Here is an 18,205-nt window from a genome sequence, read left to right on the forward strand (position 1 = left end):
AAAGACCACATAAACCGTAACGCTTTCTCTCTTATTGATAAATGTTGTGGCTGCATGTGACTTCAGCGAGGCTTTACAAAATGAATCGGGTCTGTTGCAATTAAAGCGCCAATTCCCAATGGCCTTTAGAGCCAGTGCAAGGACCAGCTATCTCTTTTAGCTTACTGACCAATCGGCCTTGTTTTTTTGCCTGCCAGGAGAGCGGCCGCTTCCACCCCTTACTTAGTGACCGCAGGCGTCACAGTCGTCCTCACGTGTCTGGCTTCTGCTCTCCCGCCGGAACGGCAGAGCTGTTTGTCCCCACGTCCGCACCTGACAGGACGTGACGTGGTCCCAGCGCGCTCACTGGCGCGACAGCCTGCTGTTGGGTCGCCCCCAGCCGCTAGCAGTGTGACCAAGCACGGCTTGTCGTCGGCCAGCAGGGCTGTGCACGGCCGGGAACGGCACTTTGCTGCCTCGGGCTCGCTCCGCGCCGCAGCAGCAGCTTTATCATCGGCAGAGCGTCCACCGTTCTGCGGACCGGCCAGCAGCGTCGCTGCGTCACGGCAGCTTCATCATCGGCTGGGCGTCCACCTTCCGCGGACCGGCGAGCGGGGCCGCTGCGTCACAGCAGCTTTATCATCGGCAGGCGCAACGTTCTGCGGACCGGCGAGCGAGGTCGCTGCTGCGTCACAGCAGGCGACGGGCGCATGCCGGCTTTGTCGGGACAACTTGAATACTGAGGAGGGTCTCCTGCCGACCGAGCTCGGCCCCGTCGCTACGATGATTGGCTGAAATCGCATTCCCGTATTCGCCGCTGTCTGTGGGCGTTAATCATGTTTGGTCATAATCAAAGCTTCCTCAAAAGCCACTCAATCCTCCATTGGGCCTACTGATGGATGAAGTGGATATACAAAGTGCACCAGAGCGTACAAAATGAGGTTAAATATATTACTTGGAACTTAAAATGAGTCATCCGGCATCAGCCAAACATTCACGTCGGCGAGGAGGAAATGAAATAAATATTAGCTGCATGATGTCTGGTCATTTAGTGTGGTGGCTCCAAGCTCAAGCAAAAGCTCAATTTTCAGACACAAATTTCATTGTTCATGCACGCAACCAGATTATGTTTCAAAACCAGACTGCATGCACTTCTCGTACACTTCCAATATATCAGCTGTTCCCATTGAGATGTGGCCGCGGATTTTCCATTCTGACTCTATGTTAATCGCTGTACAAATATTAACGATTCACAGCATTTTGGTCGTATGTGCCCGAAAAATGTGTTCAGTGCGTCATTTTATTGGATAAATAGGTTTCACCACAAACCGAAAGAGAGCTTATGATGCTGGAAAGTGTCACTTTAGACTTCTGTGTGTCAGATAAATTGTGCCGGCCGTTGGCAGGCTTTACTCCTGGTGCCGTGAATGTTGTGGATCCGCTAGCCATTTCAAATTGATTGGATCTCGGCAGACCTACTATCACCGCCGCAAAGCTGAAGTGGAGTGCCTCTGGTTAGAATGTGACCCTTTTTGCGCGAAACTGACTTGAACTGGTAATAATTGACAGAGGCCAAGTTCTGAAGTAATAGGTGGTGATACCAGCGCATGTCTTTGTGCAGTGTGCAAATAGCTATAGAGTGCAGTGGTGACAATGTTATTGTCGTATTAGTTCCCAGACAGCTCTCTCTCTCTCTCTCTCTCTCTCTTTCTCTTTCTCTCTCTCCCTCTCTCTCTCTCCCTCTCTCTCTCTCTCTTTCTCTCTCTATACTCTCTTTCTACCTCTCTTTCTCTCTCTCTCTCTCTCTCTCTCTCTCTCTCTCTCTCTCTCTCTCTCTCTCTCTCTCTCTCTCTCTTTCTCTCACGTCGTACAGAGAAATACCGGAATTTTTGCGGGGATAAAGCAGTGAAATGTTGAGCATTAACCTGTAAAATTGCAGGAAGGCGCTTAGAGAAATAAGTTCGATAATGTGACCAGCCTGGACATCTAACACATTCTCAACGTGGGGGTCATTGCGCAGAACATTTCAAACAAGCATGATCGTAGCTGCATGCCAAACAGCTTGGAGATATCTAGGTTGTCTGATATCTCGCTTTGTTTGGTTTACGATATGCACGCGCATGCACATGTGTGCACATACCATACATATGATGTACATGATACATGATGTATGTCACATATTTTGGTGCTTTGTGCATTTTGCAATATGCAAACAGCAAAGCCAGAGTAGAACGCGATCTGGTCGTCCAGCCTTGTCTCCGACGCAAACTGTGACACAAGACATTTATTAGCGCATCCACACTTAGTCCGTTGCACTCTTGTATGAACATCCGCCTGCCAGTACCCGGTGGCTCGTCACCACGTCTTACCTGGGAGAGGGCGTGGAATACTCGGCCTCCCTCCAGTTGCCTTCCGTCCCCGAGCAGAACGCCTCGATAAGGCGCACGGCCGTCTCCTGGCGGCTCTCGTGGCGTCCGACCGCCTCCGGCACGCGGTCCAGAGAGGGCAGCACCGGAGCGCGCCCGACGGTGGCCCGCCGCCGCCCTCATGCGGGCTGTGTCAAGCTGAGTCAGCGTCGCGCGCCGCATCACCTCCGGGGCGTCCTCCAGGCCTCCGGCGGCCCAGTCGGGCGGCGTGGTGCGTCCCTGCGAGCAGTCGGGCTCGGACTCCGGTGCCTCCGAGCCCTCGGACGGTGCGGAGCCAACTGGCGGCGCGGAACCCTCGGGCGGCTCCGACCCTTCAGGCGGCGCGGAGCCCTCGGGCGGCACCGACCTCTCTCGCGGCGTGGAGCCCTCGGGCAGCGTCGAGTCCCGCCTCGGAGAACCTGCCGCGGTCGAGCCATCGGCGGCCGACTCGCCGGTCGCCGAGCCGCGGCCCGGCGAGCGGTGCGGCTCGGCTGGCGTGCGCGGCCGCGCCGGGGCGGCCGGGGTCAGACCGGTGCGCGGCCCAGGCGGGCCAGCCGGCTCGTCGTCGGCCAGGCCGGCGGCCGGGCCTGGCACCAGCGCCAGCCGGATGTCGGGCGGGGTGTCGCCGCGCTCGCCGCCGCCGGCGCGCCGTCCGCGCAACCGACGCCGGCCGCCCCTCGGCCTCCGCTCGGCGGCCGGCAGCGGTCGCACGGGGAACGGCCGGTCGCCACGCACGTACGGCACGTCCGCGCCGCCGTGCCACTCCACCACGCCGGCGAACTCCTGCGGCGGCACGGCGTGCTCGTGTCAGGTCCTAGCGCCAAATCTGGGGGCAGATCCTGACTAAACGCCGTCACTTGGCCACTTTAAGTGTTGGAGTTACCTTGGTAATTTAACGCGCGCTCGGGCGGGGGTCAGATTGACCACCCGAAGGCTTTTCCGAAATGGTTTCCGAACGGCGCGGCGTAGCCGAGCCAAATTTTGCACAGCTGTAGGTAGTTAAATAGCGGATTTTCTGGTACCACAAATTTAGATATACTTTGTAAGGTCGCTGACCTGTGGCAGGTCAAAGTCAGGCCATGGTTTCAGCGAAGGCAAGTTCTAAGGAATCGTTCAATCTGATGCAACAAAGGAGTGTTTGACGAGCCATATATCTTCGAGATGCTTTATTGGGCAACACAAGCATTGAATGAACAAATTAAGTTGACCTAAGGCCAGGTGTGAAGGCCAGACCAAGACCAAAACCAACTAGCAGTATTACTCTAGGGCTTGCTGTAGGAGGTAGTTTCTGATGCTCATTTCGAATTTGCTCATAGCAGGAACTGCATTATACACCTTCCATACACTTTTTATCCCGCGCCCGGGTGGCCGGCTACATACCCTTCGCTTGGTTGGGGGGTCAATATGACTCTCCTGAAATCTCGGGAACTAAGAAAGTTAGAGACACCAAACTTACAGGGTGTGTTGACCGGTACGTGAATTCACTTAGGTCAAAGTTTGAGGTTCCTAGGTCATGCCTCTGAGTGAAATAAGGTCAAAAAAGGTCAAATTCCAGGCTGATCTCCAAAGTGCCCCCAGAACCAAGACAACTGTTTCTAAGCAAAAGTTCACGTGCTCAGTTAAGGTCAATGATCTTGTATGACCTTTTGAAGGTCATTTCGACCAAAATCATACAAGAATGTTCTGGGTTTTGCATTTGAATAAGCGACAACGACTTCGCTAGGCATTATATTTCCAAAAAATAATGTTGACCTGGGTCATTCCAGGTCAATGACCTATTCTGACCTCTAAGAAGTCCATGGAAGATGTCTAATGCGGTTCCTGCTATCAATAAATTTAAAATGAGCACCAGCAACTATCCCATCTTCTTTTTTCATTTTTTCCAATAGAATAGGGCCGAACCGATCTAAACAAGCAACAAAAACCGAAACAAAACAAAACGTGTTGACTGAGACATGCCCTGAATATTAGCGTCGAGAGGGCTAATTTTGTATCCGATGCCGACTAAGTCAACTACGACGGAAACGCGCTCAAAACTAAACCACCAACAGAACGCTGTTGCTCAACGGAGACCTCTCAGAATCATCGAGAGGACGAGACAGTTGACTGGGTTTCATTTAACTGACAGTCCGCCTCCTACCAGACGAGGTGGTCCAGATCAGACCGCATGCGACTGCGATTGTACGCAGGCAGTCTTGGTAGAATTATCTGTCGGAATCTAGAAAAAATTTCGGAGATACAACCCGACATCAAAGCAAACATTACGCACTTGTGCGATGTCACAGCTATAGGGGAGTGACTACTAAAAAGTAAATAAAACATATGCTGATCAATGTCCTTTCCGGGATGCTCGAGGTTGCGTTTCGCCACTTCTACGTCTTGTAATTTACCATGGGCATTTGCTTTTTATTGGACAGATAGACGAACCGGATGATTTTTTCGACACGCGACGAAGGTTTTTGAGCTTGAAAAGTGGCAGCCTATGACCACAGACTGAAATTCGACCGAAAGCTTTGTGAAGTCAGCACCCGTTTGACAATCCTTTGAATCGGGCTACGGACTCGGTGCAGGCACGTTTCTAAATTGGGGCCAAACGAACGCGGCACGCATGCAAAATTACGTAACAAATGAAGGAAATTTGCGCTCCAGTGTGCCCTATTCTGCAGACGTTAATCCGGACCCCTAGCATGTAACGCGGCACAAAGCTGCTGCGCACAATAGTCCTGATCCAGGGGCATGCTCTCGGCAGCAGACAGGTCAGAGCGGTGGAATGATTGATGACTGGCTCATTCGTTGGACGGCTAGCCTCGCTCTCTGCATGTGGAAATAAAGCTTGACCGGCATCGAAGTGAGCTGAAGAGGCTGCCGTGCATTCATATCTGTCGCATACTAGGCGAGCGAGCGGCAGGCCAACATACTTGCTATTCACCTCAATTCGGCACTAGATATGAAACCAAAAAACGAGGAATGCTGCGGTGTTTGATTTCATCTTTTTATCACATAAATTGGAGGGATCAGCGCCTCACGCTAAGTGGTTTTGTTTTGGGAGCCCTGACACCACCGTCCGATCGTGAGCCTCCGTGCCAACGGGAAGAATTTTGCGACGAAATCTTGACGAGTCGCAACGCGGGTACCGCGCGCTTACCCTGATGGTAGGACACCCTGCCGTCATCTGACCTTTCCCGAACCGGCCGCCACCGGCTACAGTCGATGCCAGCCGGGGACAAATAATGAGCGCATAGAGCGGTTCGAACTTTGCCCGATTCCATTAGGTGTATTAGGATACAGGCGCTCCGACCAACTCAGCTACACTGAAAAACAGGCAAGCCTATCAAAAGTTCTCAAAGGCTATCGAGGGGTCGATCTTGCCTCTGCAGAGAGCCACTTAACGAGACACAAACGGGGTCTTTTGTCTCGTGTCATTTTTCTCTCTTTTTTTTTTTGCTAGGTCTCAGTGTTGGCACGAATTAACCCACATAAGGATGCTTGAATGTCTCCGTGACCGGCCAATTAGAAACTTGGAGATAACTGAACATTCTCGAGCGAGATAACCTGCGCTGATGCCGAGAACCTTGCAAAATAGCGTTCCTAGGCCAAACAGATGCCTTGATGGTCTCCGAAGACTCTCGGGTCTCAACCCTTTTTCAGTCTTCGTGTTGATAAACTTGCAATATACGACCATGCAATAAATTTCTGCATCGCCATCGAAACCCAACAGAGACAGAAACAAAATTATTCAGGTCAGCGTAACAATGCAAGCGTGGGTAATCATAACGTAGCCCAACAGCATGGCACATCTGCATAAGAAGAACAACAGGACGACGTATCTCAGCAGATTTACTCATTCCACAGCAAAACGACGCGTCTCCTTCGACATACGCCGGGACGCGTCACAACACAATGTCGTGTCGTCGGAACACAGCACAGCAGAACAGCGCAACCCGCAGTTGAATGACGCATTCCATTACAGATCAATGCATCCCACAGCAGAGCGACAGAACGTCGCGTTTGCATTGACATACCCTGACAAAAACCAAACCTCCAAATCAGCATTACAAACAAACCTGCGTGACCACAACATCACAGCAGAACAACACATCTCAATCAGAACGATAGTACATATTCCACAGCAGAGCGACACATCCCACAGCAGTGCGACGCATCTCTATGGACCTGGGAACCTGCTCTCATGGCGCACGAGATCAGATTTCCAAATCAGCTACAACACAAACTCGCGTCAACTATCAACGATGTTTCAGCGCTGCACTCACTCACTGGACCTGCGTGTCATCACCACCGATCGGCGAGCTTCTTTGTGGCACCCTCCTCAATGTCCCGCCTTCTGGTCAGAACCCAGCACGACCTGGGTACAACACCGCAATCGCGCACAAGGCGGTAGCCAGGGGCAAAGCATATATTACAATATGCGATATATACGTCACCACTATCACCAGAGGCGGGGAAAGGACGACAAACGATGGTGCAAGAGTACCCCTGCCCCTCCCCCTCCCTCAGAGGCACGCCAGCTCCTTATCTTAACCCATAGTGACCAGATGAGTCGCAGTTTACAAGCCAGTGAGCCAGTTAGAGCCAGTTGGAAGGGCAAGTAAGGAATGCACGATAAATATTTGTCTGCAATAAAGACAAACATCTACCTCATTTTAGAGGTGGGCAAATCACTCATCCACCTCGGCACGGTACAAAACGACTGTAGAGCTTTGCACGGTATTGCCGTGCCGTTGAGTACTGGTTATGGCATTCACATGCATAACGTATCAAATTTTTAGGATTGACACATTTAAGTGACAGCTGATCCGCGGCGAATCAAGGATTTCGTCAAAGGAGGAGCTGCGCTTCATTGTGTGTTCCCTGGAACTTGACGCTCTCCCTCCCCCTCCAACTTTGCAAAAAGGTTCCTGGATTCCGACCACTGCATTTTCAGATTTCTGCCTCTTAATTCTGAACGTCCTCCGCGCATCGTGGAGGGCCACATAGTTGTTAGATGTGTATATGACACTGGTTTATATTTCCAGAGACTGATGGGTCCTACCATTCTGAGCTGAGTAATTTTGGAGAATATTTGGAAAACGAGTTGCATTAGGATAATACATGCCAATGAAGACAAGTACGACAACACGACTCGAATGACTAGACATGGTTAACCTTCGTATGGGGAAACCAGCAGAGGTGTATTTTTAAAGCTTCCTTACATTACAACGAATTGTTAAATGCGAAGGCAATAACCTGTACATGAATTGGAAGTCGTATGGACTTGAGTGACGTCCTATGATGTGAATACTAAAGTGCTTGGGGTTATAGTCGAAAACGGCGAACTCATGGATCTTCGTATACTTTTTTCCGCACTACATTTTCTGCTAGTGAAACATAAGGAAACTGCTTGGAATGTGTGGAACATTTTTTGTCGACGACATAGAAAACCCACCATACTTGTGCCATATTTTTGGATGGTTATGGAGTACAAAAAAGCGAAACGCCAAACTCAGGAATGTGATTTCAGCAATGCATAAAAGACATGGGCTCCATAGACCTAACAACCAAGGGCCACTAGATATTCTCCACCCCGGCGTGTACAAATACCGGGCATTCGGGCTAAAATGTGAAGGATTACGCGCTTGCAGGTGTCGGTAACGAAACTTCCAAGAAATATCGCCACCTCATATATCTCGAACGTTGGCGGCCGTGTTCGTTTGGTCACGCCAGTATCCAACCAAATATTCAAGGGGAGCAAGAAAAATATGTCGTGGCGAAGACTCTCTCAAAGGAATTTACGGCACACAATGTTTCGTGCATTTCAAAAAGGTGACTTAAATGCCCAGACATCAACGAAGTACATGAGTGGTCACTTGTTCAGATTTCCATCCGAAGGCCGTTGAAGTGTAAATCATAATTCTCCTTTCGATAAACAGTTTTCCCGCTACGCGGAAGCGAAATGACCTACCTGCACTTCGTATTTCGTATATGCATAACTAGTTACATATGTGCGTGCGTATCAAATGCAACTTCATTAGACTCACACTTCAGCCTTGCCCTGGTCGTTTTTATTTGCTCGATTAGGGACATATTCAACTGTTATTTTCGTTGCCTTACACAGATGTCTGCCCGCTGGCAATTGATCTGGCTTTAGGTCTTGTCCAATGTAATATGCAAATTGAGGTGCAGCATCAGCGTGTCCCAAAAAAGCACTGAACTTCGAGGCCAGATTTGTTACTGGGGTGCGGCGCTGGGAACACACCTCGCCAGCGCTACAAGAGTTCTTTTTTTTGCTGGGCAGGGGTGGAAGACATGGTGCGCCGCCGCGACTGGACGCAGGTGCAAAAAGCCCTGTTTTACAGCCAGTGCCCCCAGTAAAAACGAACATGTTTGTTCGTCCCGCCCACGTGCCATTGTGCGGCTCACGTGCCGCAGCAGCCGGGATGTTCCGGCGCTCAAGGTGTCGACTGGCTGAAACTCAAGCAGTAGTTCGCATGCAAAGCCGCATCATCCTGGCAGGCCATGTCCAGAGAGCCGACCGCAGGGATAGCAGCGCGTGGTGTTGCTGCGCTGCACTTAGGCTGGTTTTGTTGTGCTGTGTGTGTTCATGGTGAGCTTTTTTGGATGGCACCTGCGTATTGCTTTTGCTGTTACGTTTTGTGGTGCTTTCTCTTGTGTTTTCCAGCATTAACGTTAGCACTTCACGTGATTTCCGTGATAACCAACGCTTGGAAGAATTCTGTCAAATGACTATGATCATGATTATTTTTTATGATTTTGTCAAGAGCCATTTTTGTGGTGCTAAATGCTTTTTTTACAAAATGTCCGTAGCTGTCCCTGCTCAGGAAATGTGCCCATGGTCGACTTTGGGCCCGTTGTCTACACAGGGTCCCCCGTTAGGCACTGTGGTCCACTGGCAAGCACAGGTAACCCTTCACCGTTTCAGGGGACCGACCAATGCCAGAGGCCTTCTGAATGACATTTACAGGCTTTCCCTCTTCCATGCTTGGGAAATACCCTACTGGGGCCTAGACCGGTACGGAGTCGACTGTTCGGTATTGGTGGTCTAAGTCAGCTGATATAAGACCCTCACTGTCTCGAGGGCCCCGAACGGTGCAACAGGTCTTCTCACTGATATTTTAGGATCAGATGTGGGTTACCTTGAATATGATCTCCGGCATGCACATCTGACCCTCCGATCGAGCCCTTCGTCGTGGGTCCCGTGAGCGTTAACATATGGTTTCTCCTAAGAAATAAAGACGTTAGATCCCTTGTGGTGGTTTGGAATTGGTCGTCACTTGAAAAACTATTTTGCTGCCCTTTATGTTCCCCTGTGGAGTTGGGTGTCTCTTGCAAATCAAGATTACCATACCCAAAAGGAAAGCTTTTGGTGCCCTGCACCGAGGGGGGCTGATTCCATAATTTCATCAGGGGGGAAGGCAAGAAATTGTGGTGCCCCTATATTGGTGCCACTTGAAAAATCGAGACCTTGCGGGCCGTTTGCACCGCTCGCTTCCGTTTGGTGGCCTTTAGAGAACGAATATCATGGTACCTTGAATTTAATGTTTTGGTGCTTTTTTCGCGAATGGCCGTCCAGGATTTAGTCAATGGAAAGAAGCGGACATCATGATGTCACCTGGAATAAGTTGCCTCTTGAAAATAAATTTCTTGGAGTCTGTCCTGTTTGCTGGCCTGGAGCTAGACGACTCTAGAAAATTAAGTTGATGGTGCCCCGAAACGAAGGTTGTGGTGTCGGTCCACCAACCGGAGAAATGCAGCATATTTGTCAGGGTTAACGGTAAAGATATCATGGTGCCCCTGGATTTGTCTCCTTAAAGATAAGGACCTTGGGCCCTTTAAATGGTCCGCTTTGATTTGGTGCTTCATAATGATAAAGGCTGTGGTACCCAAAAATGTTTCATTAAGAAATCAGAAGGAAAGAAAGCTTTGGTGTCCCCGCTCCCAAGCAAACGATCCGGGAATTCGTCTTGGTGGGAAACGGAGCATGATTGTGTCGCTGGAATCCGGTACCTCTTGCTGATAAAGGTTTGGGGTCATTGTGGTGCTATCTGGAAGGGAGTACACTCAAAAAATATATGCTATAGTGCCCCGAAATGAAGGTTTTGGCGCCCGGTCAACTTGTGACTTTAGTGTTCCCCCAAGGTAGCAAAACGTTGTTGGGCCCCATGGGGCAGGGTATAGCTCTATGCAACCTCCCATGCAGAAAAATATATTAGTGCCCTTGTTCAGGGTATTTAATGACGCCAAATTAATATTAATACGGGGAGATAACAGAACTGAACTAACGTAGAAAAAAATAAAATATTGACCGCTCAGCTGATGGTCCAAGTCCTAGCACTTCTCAGTGTTCGCAAGAGCCCCAGGGCTGCTCCATGTCCGCTGTCACCAATCTTCGAGCCATGCAATAAAAAGCACAAACTTTCAAAACCATGGTCAAGAAACTAGTTCCAACGGGAATCGCAGAGAGAGTTTAGGGACAAAGTAAAATCGAGTGCAGGATTTGACAGCCCGCCTGTGAGACAGCGTGTTGGCATAACACAAAACTCTTAGCTCGTAGCCTTATGTAAATGACTATTACTTATATTTGGCCTGGACCTGTTTGGTGTAACGTTGAGTATTGTAAGTTTAAGCTGAAAAATGTGCATGAAATACAAAACATGGACCATGTCATAAGTTCAGTATGCCTCTGGTCCCTCCCAAACAGGGACACAGCTAGGGGAGCCAGACCTCTGTTTCAGGCCCGGATTTTTCATTTTCCACTTCAAATGACAGAAGGCTGTCGAAAAAGGGAGAAAAAGTCGGCGGGATTCGTACTCATAGAGCTCCGGACTCCTGACAAAATCATAGCAGTGACTCTGCTCTCAAACATAGTAATACGGGTAACTGGGCGTAGCTTGTTCCACCAGTTAAATTGTTGAGATCGACCCACCACCCCCAAATCCACACCCCTGCCCCGGGCAAAAGAGCTACCTCCACTTGGATTACAATCGGTGCATCTGCGGGTATCACCTCGTCCGGTATGACAAATCTGGCAACCTGGGTCAACCATATCAGCTGACCTCCATCAGATTTTTGAGGGACAACCGGCCATCAGCCACCAGCCCAGAGTGTAAAAATTGCAAAACTGCAGTAAAAGTACACAGCATAGCTTACGTACCGGAAATGTTAACTTACCATTAAACGCCACCAACACCTCCACCTCCCGAAGCCGGCGGCCGAAAGCGGTGCACCTTGGCGGCAACGCAAGGTGTTCGAGAATGGTCAAGTGCGATAAAAAAATGCAGTCACCGAAGCTCAACTCACACCGATTTTATGGAGCAAAGCTGTTTCAATGTGTAGTATTTAACTTAAATAGCGTGGTTGTGTGACAACTGCAAATTGCATGACAACAGTTTGTCATCAGTTTATTAGAAGAAACATAGCTATTTTGTAGTTCTGCTTCAGGGACACCGTGTAACGCCTGGTACTGCTTATTTAAAAAAAAAGACGTTGCAGATAATAGCTTCATGTGAATAACTACTTTTCCTAAAATTTCCAAAACGTCACATGAGCTTCAACAAGACTTGAACTGTGAACTGCACGTGATTTACCTTATGTTCAGGCTAATAAACCACTGCAACTTGACTGCAAGCGTCACCTTTCATCACAAACATATCGTTAAGTGTTACATATCGTTAACATATCGTTATCGTACACCACGTTCGTGTAGACGGTCGCTGGGCGGCGGTACGCTGAGAACTTTGTGAAAATCGTGAATAGTCTCAAAAGTATTCACGGCGGCACGCCGAGAGTTTGTAAAATTAGCGGAGAGTCTCAAAGTCCCGCAAGAGGGCCGTCCCTCCACATAGTTCCTGAGGTGACAAACTGGTCTCACATGAGACCATGCAGCAAGAGGTTTCAATCGTGGAGACCGTGCAGCATCCTTCCAAGAGGATTTACCATGAAAGTTCTCAAAAGTGGTGTTCAGTGTATAAGGACGATTTGCGGAAGATAAGTTAAGGAAATATCAATTATTTTTGCGGACAAGCTTCAGCATATGAGAAAAAACGACACCTCCAGAATAACAAAACGACGCATTTGGAATGAAGAACAGCAAGAGCATATATCAGGTATCCTACCCATTTTAATGCTGATAATTGTGCAGACCTCCACTTCGGAGGAGCGATCATACCGCTACACCGATTTTTTGAACAAATAAGACCGATTTTGCGAAGCTCAGGGCAGAACCATGTGACCTAAATTAAGGTGTAGAAAAACATAACTTACGTACCCAGGAATACATGACGTTGAAATGTATCTGAATATTTGGCTCCAGTCAACTGAAATACATGACTGGCCGTGCCAGTGTATGTTTTTAATCCTATTGACGTTATACTAACAATAGCAACGGATTCAAAGGTCTCAGCGCATTTAAAGGTGTTGTCTTATTACCCTCTCCACATGGAAGTTCGGCATGATTCAAGCATGGGAATGTCGGTTTGAGTTTGTTGTGCTTTCCTGTCCTCCGATCTTATTATATTGTTATGTTATTCCAGATATGTCGATATTCTTTCCCAGGTAATGAAGCTCACCTACAAGAACATCAACTGAGATTTCCTTCCCAAGCCTAACTTCCTTCTACTAGCTCATTTGGTTTGGGCGCCTGCGTCCTGATTCACCAAGGGGAGGTGAAGTAGGGTGCATGTCGCTATATGCGCTCAATATTTGACCCTGGCTGGCATGAACTGCGACCGGTAGTAACGGATGCGAGAGAGGTCAGGCGACGTCAGGGGGTCCCGCACTCTGGGATGGAATGCCAGTGCCGCGCGTTGCGGCATGTTAAGCTTTGGCCGTACAATTAGCACCGTTGACTCGGTGTTTCCGAACGAATCGAATGGTGGTGTAATGGTTCACGAATTCAAGCGCCGGCTAAACGTGGAACGCTGATTCCCAGATATTCAGGCCAATACAAAGTCTACTAGCCATGAAAGCTTTTTAAATGGTGGCTGATGAACTTAAATGAAAATATATTACTAATACAGTGCGCTTGATATATGAACAGAGCCAAACGCACAGCAGCCTCTTGAGACATCAGTTCGCACCGATACCGGTCAAGCTTCAATCACAACACCGTCAAACTTATGGGGCTGGTTGTCAAGGACTTTACACATCTGACCCTGCATGTGCGAGGGCCCACTGATCAGAACTGTTCCACACAGCAGATTGGTGCTAACGTTGCAGTCTAAGGTTCCAGGCTGCACCTTTGAAAAGTGAGGCGCATTCAAGCGCAAAGAGACTTTGTTTTGCCGTGACTTGCGTCATCTTTTGACGCGGCAGGAAGCCATGCTGCGTAGCAGATACATAAGGTGGAAAAAACATCAGCCCATCGTAAAAACTTTCGCAATAACTTCCCAAACATTGAAAGCAGGGAAACAGTTCTACGATAACCTTGCCCGGGCTCGGCGCGCTGACCTGTGTGAGGTCCGGGTAAGTGAACACGGCCAGCTGGTCCAGGTGGTACTTGGTGGCGTAGTCGGGGTGGTGCAGCGCCAGGCACACGCTCAGTGCCGACACGCCCTCGTCCGTCACGTGGTTACGTCGGCGCCGTGGTCCAGCAGCGTGTTCACGGCTGCCGCGTGACCCCGCATCTGCCGCAGTACGGATGTCCGTGAGGTCAGCTCCGGCCCTGTCACGGGATGGATCTGCGGCTGCTGCAGCGACACGACCGATGACAACGGACCAGTCGGGTGCGTGATCAGTTCATGTGTCAACATGTTCTTTCTAAATTTACCTCCCGCTTCCTCTCATATTTGCCATGTCACGTCGATATTTGCAATTTTTAGGGGAGGAGACAGTCACGGGTCAGATCTTGAGTGTCATGTCACGCTTGTATGCATGCTATGTGGTGATAACTCAGGCCATACTACGCTCGAGACCTACAGTCGAGCACAAGCTTCGAAGCTGAGCAACGAGGAAGATTCTGATCCGCTGGCCGGCGCTAGCACACTTCATCGGCAGCTACTGATCACGATCCCGGCAGCTTCCAGCCGCTTCCACCAGGTGGCAGCCCGGCCCGCGTACGGCGGCGCAGATGAGGGCTGTGGTGCCGGCTGAGTCCGTGACGTCAGCGCTGAGGTGTACGGTGCGCAGCAGCAGCCGGATGACGTCAGAGCGGTTCAGCGCGCTGGCGTGCATCAGCAGCAGGCTGGCCCGCTCCAGCCGACCGCTGGGCAGCTGCCCGACGCGGTCAGGCCGCAGAAGCTCCTGCATGTGCACACTGACCACCTCCTGCCGGGGAGAGGTCGGTACAACAGCTTCTGCGAGCGCACACTGACCACCTCCTGCTTGGGAGAGGTCGGTACAGCTACCCCTGCACGCTCAAGATAACCACCTCCCTCGGAGCGGGTCGGTACGGGAGCCCCTGCATGTGCACGGTGACCACGTTCTAAGGAAGTAGGAAAGGTAGCATGGCGGCTCTCATGCACGCACACTGGCCAACTGGTGTAAGAGACGGTCCAGGAGCTTCCGCACACCACACTTACTGGCTACTTTGCAGCCGAGTCGGCACAATGGCCCTCGTGCATACATGCAGACCACATCATGCATATTAAGGAGATGGTCAGTTCGGGTCCCGGAAAGAGAGAGAGAGAGAGAGAGAGAGAGAGAGAGAGAGAGAGAGAGAGAGAGAGAGAGGGAGAGAGAGAGAGAGAGAGAGAGAGAGAGAGAGAGAGAGAGAGAGAGAGAGAGAGAGAGAGAGAGAGAAGAGAGAGAGAGAGAGAGAGAGAGAGAGAGAGAGAGAGAGAGAGAGAGAGAGAGAGAGAGAGAGAGAGAGAGAGAGAGAGATAGAGGAGAGAGAGGAGAGAGGAGAGAGAGAGAGAGAGAGAGAGGGTATTGTTCACGCTCATGGCGATGACTTGTTGACGCGAATACAGGCGACGGAAACTTCTCCAATAATATGCGTAATTAAGCAATGCTTTATCTATTAAATATCAAAGTCCCATCCCATTTGAAAGCGAGAGGTTCTGTATACGTACCACAGAACCAAAATGCGTGCTTGCCTTCTGACAATGATTCGAGAGTCGCTCTATGAAACATCCATCTAACGTCAGTATCCTCGAGTGCAAACTCCCGTACCAAGCGTGCTCTTGGTCTTAGCAGGATGCCTATTTCTGACCCAATTGACTCGCCCATTTGCACTTGCCTGCAAACCTGACCATACGCACGCTCTGGCACATTCTTCGCCCTCGATCAAGCTATGGATACACCCCGTTGGGTCTGTCTGTTTGCGGACAGCGTCGGGCTATCGGCTATGTCCATATTGCTCCAGTCGGAACCGATCTGTGCCTGTCACCGGGCCGCCCTTCGCTCGGCGGCCGCGCCGCTCTCACTGACCGCGTCCAATCTGCCCGTCTTCTCTGTGCGGTAGGTGTGCTCCTGGACCTCGCAGAGCGCAGTCGTGTCGTTCCAGGCCAGCATGTGGACTGGAGCCAGTGGCCGGGCTGCGGAGCTGTACCTGCCAGCGACAACCGAGGCGATACTGAGCCTGGAAGGGCTGACTCAGCTCACACACCTGCGTGGGCAAGCGAAGTCCCCAAGACCTCCGGCTGAATGAACACTATTCGTTAATGGATTAGTCCTATCTGCAAATATTTGTTTGCAAATTCGTGAGAGCTGTGGCATATTGCGTTAGTTTTTCATTGCCTTGCCGGTGCCTTCAGTGAAGTAGCACTTTATCTCGTGTCCGGCTCTATACGCCACAGCAGCCGCCGTGCGCCGCCGGCCATACCGGTGGCTGGGAAAGCCGGCAGTGCGTCGGTCGCGCAGCTTCGGGTTGGTCAGCCGGTCCAGCTGCTCCGGCGGGCAGTCAGCGACGCTCCGACCCCCCTCCAGGCTCTTCAGCACCGTCTCCAGCTGGGTCTCCGGCTCCTGCGGGCAATGGTGTCGAGGTGGCACCGTCTCGGCCATCAGGGCCTTCCCAGCCTTGCGCGGGCTGGGCGGGGAATGGTGATTCACAGGGGGCGCCAGCCGATGATGAGCCCCCCCCCCCCCCCCGTCGTCTATAGTCGGCGCTGAACTGGCAGAAGGAGGGAGAGAGTCTTCCATTGGGAACAGAGACGAATGCGGTGACTCATATCGTAGCGTGGCGTAGCATCGCACGCATGAAACTGTGGAAAGATCATGCGGACAGTGATGTCCCGAGTGGGGACGAAATGCAGCCGGGCTGAAAGAAATACGTGGACAAATAATAAAAAGATATATAATGCATAAAATAACATAAAAATACAATAAAGAAATGCTATATATAAATATATATAATAAAACATAGTGACTAGCTTCTGCACACCACACCTACTTGCTGCTTTGCAGCCGCTGCTCGCACGCACGCATGGAACCGTAGAAAACCACTACTTTGCTACAGTGACAGACAATACAAAAGAAATGCTAAAAAATCAATAAAAAAGAAATAAAGAATTGCATTATTCCGTACCTTTTCGCAGGCTACCATTAGTCAATTCTATTTTTATCTATCTTTTCCGCAGCGTTTTGTGTGTCCTGCGACCAAACCACCCTCCACGATACCGACACTCCAAGTGTCGGTATCGCTGTTGCCAGACGCCCAATTTCGAGCCGCCCAACAATAACTCACCGTCTCGCCAAGGAACATCTCCGCCTGCCCACAGGCCCGACCTGCTGAACCGCCCACAATCCCGGCGCCAGAGCGCACCACCGCCGCCGCCGCCGCCTCTAACTCACCCGCACGTGCAGCACGCGCCGCTCGTACCAGCCGACATAGTGTCCGGTGAGGAGCAGGTCGAACCGGACGGCCGCCGGGGACGGCACGAGCAGGCGGATCAGCCGTCCGCGGCTCCACAGGCCGGCGTCCCGCGCGCCCTGCGGGTATGTCACCTGGCCCGGGCCGTGCGGCTGTCCCTGCGAGAACACGCCCTGCCCGGTGGCGGGAAGTCAAGACGCGGCCGGCTGACGTGGGGACAGTTGTGGGCGCTCTCGTTGAAGGTGTTCTGGTGGGGCCTGCGTGCAGGCATATGGTGCGCTGCGTGCACTGGCCCAGCGCGCACGTCAACGGAGGGCAGCACTATACTCGCCGCAGCGACAGCTTCTCGGGTTGTAGCATGACAAAGTCCCAGGAAAGATTGTCGGCACGTAGTGTATCAACCCCGGTGTTAACACCGCTAAACACAGCCCATACTTAAAAACTGGTCCGAGTTGACGCCACAAATCTTCCCCTCCCCCCCCCCCCCCCCCCCTCCTGGTACGGCACGGCTATTTTTTTTTTAGGAACATTAATATCTTGCGTTACGTCTCAAGTTGTCCCACAAAGCAGCTGGCTGCCGTCTGTCTGGTTACCTGGAAACGAAATTGATGCGATTCAGCCAATGTCCACTTCAATAGCTCAGCTGGCTAGGGTACCTGCCATTCGATTTCTCTGCCCGTGTTGGGGTCGGGTCGACTCACTTTAGGCGCTGGCTTTTTGCCCCTAACTGGGAAGGCCTTTGCCCGGTGGCAACGGCGTCGAAAAAGGTCAGGTGACGTCAGAGGACGTTGCCAGACGTGCCGAGCACTGCGTCACGTTAAGTTGTCGCCAGAAAATTATGACGCGTTGACCCAAAATTTCGCAATAGGATGGTAATGTAAACGATCATGCAATAAGCACCCCTTGACGTGGATACAAGTAACAGAAATGTATTAACTTAGAACGTTCGGACTAAATATTATAAAATGAGAATTCAGCTATGTTGTTATGTAGTGCAGTACTTTACTGCATGCTGTTAATGCCTGCTAATATTTTGCTGCTGTTTTACTGACCCAAA

At 50.9% G+C, this 18,205-nt stretch overlaps 1 protein-coding gene across 1 annotated transcript; it reads right to left on the bottom strand.

Moving 5' to 3' along the window:
- Positions 1 to 3,090: 3,090 nt before the first annotated feature.
- LOC119110127 (ankyrin repeat and MYND domain-containing protein 1-like) lies at positions 3,091 to 17,040 on the bottom strand. The gene is made up of 6 exons (XM_037233865.1): positions 17,023 to 17,040; positions 16,162 to 16,301; positions 15,768 to 15,888; positions 14,457 to 14,663; positions 13,848 to 14,023; positions 3,091 to 3,167 (listed from the first exon to the last, which is right to left on the bottom strand). The coding sequence occupies exons 1-5, from the start codon at positions 17,038 to 17,040 to the stop codon at positions 13,961 to 13,963; spliced, it is 549 nt and encodes a 182-aa protein (XP_037089760.1). The 3' UTR covers positions 3,091 to 3,167; positions 13,848 to 13,960.
- Positions 17,041 to 18,205: the final 1,165 nt, after the last annotated feature.

Source organism: Pollicipes pollicipes, unplaced genomic scaffold (assembly GCF_011947565.3).
Source record: "Pollicipes pollicipes isolate AB1234 unplaced genomic scaffold, Ppol_2.1 Scaffold_7231;HRSCAF=8579_pilon_pilon_pilon, whole genome shotgun sequence".
Lineage (NCBI taxonomy): Eukaryota > Metazoa > Arthropoda > Thecostraca > Pollicipedomorpha > Pollicipedidae > Pollicipes > Pollicipes pollicipes.